The sequence below is a fragment of the Coptis chinensis genome, chromosome 5, assembly GCF_015680905.1.
Source record: "Coptis chinensis isolate HL-2020 chromosome 5, ASM1568090v1, whole genome shotgun sequence".
NCBI lineage: Eukaryota > Viridiplantae > Streptophyta > Magnoliopsida > Ranunculales > Ranunculaceae > Coptis > Coptis chinensis.
This window is the reverse complement of record NC_141460.1, coordinates 48,022,958-48,030,498: the sequence shown is the minus strand read 5'-3', so window position 1 is coordinate 48,030,498 and position 7,541 is coordinate 48,022,958. Positions and strand designations below refer to the sequence as shown.

General features: G+C 36.9%; 1 protein-coding gene across 1 annotated transcript; it reads right to left on the bottom strand.

The window, feature by feature from the left end:
- Positions 1–6,694: 6,694 nt before the first annotated feature.
- On the bottom strand, positions 6,695–7,027 carry LOC147497738 (uncharacterized). The gene has a single exon (XM_086562991.1). The coding sequence runs from the start codon at positions 7,025–7,027 to the stop codon at positions 6,695–6,697; it is 333 nt and encodes a 110-aa protein (XP_086419117.1).
- Between the last annotated feature and the right edge of the window lie 514 nt (positions 7,028–7,541).

Sequence of the window (7,541 nt, the reverse complement as noted above, 5' to 3'; positions counted from 1 at the left end):
TTTTGCATCGAGAATAATTGTTAGAAACTTAGGTTAATCGTAGGTAATAATCTTTGCATCTATCTATAAATATATTACATGAGTATCTACGATTGTTAGCGATAAGTTTAAAATCTAGGCTAGAGTACTTATTCTACACAAATCCTGTGAGAATATAGCTAAAGCCTTATATGAAGCGAAACATTTGAGAAATGACCACAAGGAGAAGTAAAATCCGGATAGAGAAATCACACGTCCACTTGCTTGATCACTAAACCATATCCTAAGTGAGAATTTAGGCGCTCTTTGGATCGATATAGCCAGAAATTCAAACCTATGAATTATTTTCCGCTAAGTCGCCACTCACGAGCCTTTCATTAGCCCTTCCATAAACCACAATTCCTTTACCACGTTACAAAAACAAAAACAAAATAATAAAAAAATATATATATATATATATATATATATATATATATATATATATATATATATATATATATATATAAATCAACCTACCCAATGAAGATAAGTCCGAGAATAAAATGAGTGAAGAAAGAAGAAGAAGATAAAACACATTGTAAACAAAAATTAGTTAGTTGCTTGAGGAAAAGAAAAGAAGTTTCCATCCAAGGAAAAAAAAAAAAAAAAGAAATAAAATAAAAACTCCAAAATAGAATAAAAGGAGTCAAAAAGCCAAAGAAAAAAAAAAAAAAAAAAAAAATATATATATGGCTAAGGATGGAAACAAATTGTAGAAGCAAAAGTAAATAACAAGGTTTTCTCTAGTTACATAATATGAAGACTCTATTATCTCGGACTTGTCCTTTAGAATATCCATTTCCTTCCTTCTTAAACCATCTCCTAATCCCGTAACACCTAATAAAGACCTCTAGCTCAATTAAGAATAGGTTAGTGTGATAGTAAGTGGCGGATGTGTTTGATCGACCCGTTTTCCTTGTTGTCATTGAGATTGTAAGGTAAAGTGTGCCCTTGTACTGGGAGATGTGAAACTTGAGTGGAAAAATCAGGAGTGTTGTTTCTTGACTATTATTGTGAGAACCTACTTAAGGGGCTAGCTATTCCGAAGTTCTCGAGAAACAAACCTGCTAAACATTTGATAGTACTACTTTCATTGTATATATGTTTATTGTAGATGATTGATTATTATGCATATATTAACTTAGGGTTTTGGTGGTTATTCTTATGTAATTGCTAGAGAGATGTATAGATAGTTGAGCATGAATAAGGAAACAATAGTTTTATTTTCTTAGTCGTTGTAGTATAGATGAAGTTTGTGAGTACCTTCTTTGGAAAAATCTCACGAGGGGCTATAACTTCGTCCACTAGGGAATTCCTAGTGGTTTTAAGGCCTTGTTGCATATGGTCAATGCAATCGCACTCAGCCAAAGCGAGAGTAGTTAGAACTCCATTTTTGGTCACTTATTATAATTTTCTCATCTTTTGCTTGAGGACAAGCAAAATCTTTGTTTGGGGGGTGGTTTGATAAGAGCCCAAAACTGTAGTTTTAACCCTTTAATAATCATCTTGTTAGACCAATTATGTGAATAATAAGTAAGAGTTAATACCGATTTACGCGTTTTATGCATTTCGGGCTTCAAAGTCCATTATGTGCGAGAAATGTGCCACTTTTAGCGAGATAAAGGAGCAAAAGTCGTGAGAACTTCGAATGCCATATCTTTGGACTCAGACCACGGAATGAGGCCTACCTTATGTCAAAACGACCGGCTCGGAAAGAGCTTTGCAATGGTCCAAGCCTTGACCCAATCAGAGGAGCAGAAGTGGACGAAAAGTCTGTGGAAGCCAACTGCAGCTGAAGAGGCCTTTTGAATTTGAAAGAATTGGGTTTGGGCCTGATTCTGCGGCCCAAAACATGGCTCCAAGCCCATGCACGATTTTGGATCTGAATGTATAAGAACAAAAGCTTAACTCAGTGTTAATGGCAATTAGGTTAGGTAGATAGCTTAGAATAGAAAGTAGCCATTAAAATAGCTTCTAGATCTAGATTTAATTGTTTTATTTTATTAGTTTCAAATCCTTTATTAGATTAAACCTTTGGATCTTGTTCTTCATTTGATTAGATCAATAAAGTAGTGTCCTTTATCAATTTCGTTTTTGTCATTTACAATTTATTAGATCTAAATTCAATTCTTGTTACCATTCAATTCTTAGTTATTAATTAGATTCCATTATTGTTTAATTAAGTAAATTTCAATGCTTATTTATATTATGTTTAGTTTAAATTTAAATGGAAATGATTGTGAATGATTCAAGGCTAAACCTCCATTAGAGGGGGTTGAGAAGCCTTGATGAAAGCTTGATTCCGTTTAGCGTAGAGTCGCCGTAATTTCTATTCCACGTAGAAATAATTAGTTCACCATGAGAATGGGTTTAATTGTTCACATGCTAGTTATAAATTGGTAGAAATGCCATGTGTAATTAGGGATTAGGAAGAACCGATTGTTACGTGTAGCAGTTCAATTCGGATTCTGAATTTTAATTCGCCGCTAGTGGATTAAGTTGAGTTAAGGTGGAATCAATCCCCTCTAACTCCTTATCATCGAATCAACGTGAAGCATTCCCTTAGTATTCGATAACCGACTAGTGCATTTAGGTGGGTAGTTGCATCGTAGTCTAATTCCCCCGTAAAACTCTCATCGACTTTAAGTAGAGTATTGAGACTAGAAAACAAGCATACGGAAGGACTAAGAGTGGAACGAATCACTCTACTCCACTATATCGTACTATTGATTGAGAGTGGAAGCTTTGATAATAGATAGTAAAAATCTAGTTGTTAGTTTACTTACTTTGTGAATGCATCAGTTCATTTCGTAGGTAGACTTATTCATTTTTAGGTTAGGTAGATAGCTTAGAATCATTATCACTCAACCCCACAATTAAAGATGACTTCCCCCTTATGACCTGCAAACTAAAATTCGGTGCAACCGATCTCTTCACATAGAAATGCTCCAACACATCTCCTAAGCGGATATTATAACCCCGCTCATTCAACAAATCCAGTACATGGAAAACCCTCCAACTATTCCCTACGAACTGGCATGGGGCTTTGTCACAATAGTTCAAAACCTCAACAGTAAGACGGGAAAACGGCAACCTCATCCCAGCCTTTAACTGCCCATAACAAACCACCACTCCTCCATCCGGAGGTACATAGTCATCATTATACAACCTCCCTTCTCCACCTAGGTCGTATATGGCCAGGTCGGCATTCATCCAACCGAACTCCTCCTTCAGATCAACATAAACCGACCTAGACCCAACCTCCTAAGCCCTCGTCTCCACTGAAAAAGACCATGAAGCCCCATCTCCACTACGAACCCTAACTTCGACATCATCTCCACTCAAAGTTCTCTCTCTCCACTGATCAACATTAACTTCCCCACTCAAACTATCACTGGTAGCAGACATTACGAGTTCAAAATAAATAAAAAGTCAAATTTTGCAAGATCAAAAGGCGCACCTAATACCAAAGATTGGAAAATTTTTTTTTTTTTTTTTTTTTTTTTTTTTTCTTTTCTTTCTTTCTTTCGCTATGCTCTGTCCTAGATTGAAGAAAGGAGGAAGTGAAACACCTTAACACGTCAAAACCCTCCAACTGCCAAAACCTCGAGGGAATATAAAACGTTTCGTGTTCCCACATAACACAATCATTACTCGCCCACAAATCGCCGTGATTTCGGGCCCACGAATCCAGCCCAACAATTCCCGCACATTTTTCAAAAGCAAATTAAACCTACCAGCTGTTCGACACGTGTCGTCAAAAACTTTATTTTTACATCACAGCTGTCCAAAGAACGGATCAAATAAAGGGGGCTATGTAAGTACCCTCTGTTCTACACTATAGTACACGTGTCCATACACCAGCTCGTACCACTCTATCATAATATCCCAACGACCCGAACCCAGGTCGTCACCAACATCAATTACAGCCATATATATAAGAAAATCAACTAGCACAATCTTGGAGCTCAGTCAACGCACCAATCAAGGAGACATTAACTTTGTAAGATCAAAATAATGGTGAATCATCAAGATAGCACATAAGGTGGATCTACACTTCATAATGGCATGGAGCAGATAAGGAAAGTCAGCTCAAACATCTATAAGTAGAGAGAGATGAACTACGTAAGGCTTGATTCAAGTTTGCCCCAAGAAACTTGATACGTAGACAACTCTTATCCCGAGAAGAGTGCAACCATTCCCTACCACATAAATCGTCAGGTCGTTGTCCAGTAAACACCAAACATCTATAGTTATTGTTTAGTTGTATATACATCTTGTCACGAGAAGTAATGCTGAAAGAATGGAAAATTCAGTGAAAGGCCCAAAATTGTCTCAACTTATATATATGATTTGAGTCAAACTGGAGCGAATATTTTCAAGGCAGAATCTGTTTATCCAAAATTGTACACACTATTAGATTCCAAAGTAATCAGTTTGTTTTCCGACTGTATTTGTGCCTTTCTTAATAATTATTTTATCTACATCAAATATGCCTAGATTGTTTATCTCCCCTCACATGGTTTCTGCAAAGTTTAAACAGGGAATTGATTAGTTTTTTGCGTTGTTAATATGCAGTCAAACCTTTTTGCAGCTCTTTTCCCTAGCCCTTTGGATTGCTTTATATCTACAGTGTCATCAGAATTCACAAAATTCTTGCTTCAGGTATGAAACAACCTCCACTAAGTGGATTTTCAGTCTTGATTGTGTGTTTTAAATGCTTATTTCCTATGTGAAAGGTATTTAAATGAACATAATTAACAAAATGCACTGCCCGTTCACCCCCACTACTTATGCAGTTATACTAGTATGGGCTTCCATCCTATTTCTCATCTCCCTGTAGTAGTCGTTTTCTCTTCCTTCGCGAGATAATAAATTCATTAAATTGGATCACTATAGCCCATTAGAGCATTCCCAATGCAAGTGAAAATAATCCCCCTCTTATCACTGCCACCTCAACACTTATTCACCATTTTTTCACCGTTTTGGTGAAAAGCAAGGTGAAGTTGTGCAATGCAAAGGTGAATAAAATATCTCGGACGGGATGTTAGATTCCGTCTGGAGGCTTTTTGATCCAGACGGAATGTAACATCCCGTCCGGTGTTTTGTCTGAAGTTAAAAAAAAAATGAAAAAAACACACGAGACGGAATCCAACATCCCGTCCGAAGTTAACAAGTCGGCCACTATCTCGGTGAAAGGTTTCACCTTGAAATCAACTGGGGACTAAAGTCACCAGTTTTTAACTTATGCATTACACAACTATTTTCTAACAAAACTGGTAACTATAGTCACAAACCACCCCTTATTCACCTACATTGCAAATACTCTTAGGGTGTGTTTGTTAACTGGCAAACTTATAGTGGGAAAATATAAGATTTGCTAGTGTTTTCCCACTATAAATTTGCCAGACAAATCTATAGTGGGAAAATTTTAGTTTGCCAGTGTTTGTTTGCAAAAATTTATAGTGGGAAAATATAAGATTTGTCAGTTTTGCCAGTGTTTGTTTACATGGTTTTTCTCCAGTGGCAAATGATATTTCAATTTTTTGGAGATATTTTTTTTGGTTTTCAAACTCAATGAAGTATAACAAAAAATTAAATAAAATACAAATTAAATAAAATAAAATACAATACAACTCAACTTTAATAGTATCCATAGGATGTCTTCTTAAACAACCATCGCAGCATAGCAGTAGCAGACACCACCACCACTCCACCACACCCACCACACCACCTAATTGCACACACTACACACACTACCACACACACCAACCCACTACATGCACACAAAGACTCAACAAGAACACACAATAAAATATCCAAAAGTAACATCAATGTCACTTAACAATAATATATCGGTCCACCACTTAACAACAATCCCACAAAAACATATAGTTCAAACATAGAAATAAACCAAAAAACAAGGTTGAATCAACGTCCAAACTTGTTCTAGCCTCCTAAACAACCATGAAGCCTTGATATCCTCTTTAAGGCCCAAGAAGACCTTAATAAGCCTATCATTCTCGACCCGACAAGTCAAGCGACCTTAAGAAAAGCTCGGGATTCATATCAGGAAGAGGCGCAAAGCATCCTTCAACAAATCTATTTGGTCTACTTCTTCTTCTTGTGGTTACGGTTTGAGGGCCTCGGCAATTTTTGCCACGCTTGATTAACACCTTAAGCGAAGGGGGTGGTATATCCTCAAAGAATCGAGACTTCCTAGTCTTCTTAGAAGTAGGTGTAGTGCTTCTAGGACCACTATCAGTTTGAGAAGTATCCCCACCAGTATCTGAGGGAGCACCAATAGCTGAGGACTCACTAGCATCAGAATCGTCACCCCCATCTCCTTGGGTTTGCCTAGAATCATCTAAACAAGAAGTTGAAACAAAAAGTTAATTTCAAAACTAGTTAGACACACAAAATTCAACTCTATTTACATCTAATCAACTTACCTCCATCCACCATGTCATCATCGAACCCACTATTGCCCCCTTCTCCAGTTGCATAATCATTCCCAAAAATGAGACAACATTAGTCATAGTAAGGAAATGATTTCTGCCTGAGAGTGTTTGCCAACGGATGAGCCTAAATCCCACAATATACCAATTAATATGGCATCCAAAACCAAATCCTATAAAAAAAAATGAGATTATTTTATTACCTTTACATAACTCTCCTATGCATTCTCATCTGCATCAATTATCTTGGTCTCTTTGTTGAAAGACAAACCAAACCCACTAGCATCAACTGCATGTTTTGCAACTTGCCAAGCAAGTCTCATTGTTTTCAACCTCGACCTGATATTGTCTGAAACACAATTCATTCCAAGTCGCGTATTGATCTCATCAGCAGTACGCTTCAAGCTCTCTTTCCTCCACCCATTATCTGCCCTCTTGCCCCCAGTAGCTAACTCCTCTAACAACACCTCTACCAAGATGGCTTCCATGTTGGGATACCATCTAATTTGGGGTGATCTTGTTTTCACAACTTTTTTCTGTTTTCCAGCCATACCTAGTTTGAAGCAATGACCAACAAAGAACATAGCATAGTAACATATCAAGGTAACAAATAAGAAAGATTGCATGTGAATAAAACATTATAAGTAGTTGAAACATAATAGTGTCTATTACAAAAACAATCTAATAAAATCATAAGTCTACTACAAAAATATCACTCATAAAATCATAATATCTATTACATCACTCGTTATCTGCCCACATTGCAATTGACAACTCATCCCTAAAATTAGTCCACCCAATGCTTGGCTGCATATCAATATTCATATTTGGAGCATTCAGAGAGTTGTCAGCCTCTTCCTCATCATCAGTGAGCTCCTCATCACTCAATGTATTATCAGGATCTTCTTCTCGCAAGAAGTTGTGCAATGCACAACATGCAAGGATAACCTTTGTGTGTGTTTTGACATCGTGGAAAACTGCATGCCTTAGATAGGCAAATCGCTTCTTCAAGAGACCGATTGTCCTTTCAACAACGATGCATAAAAGATGAATGGCGAAAATTAT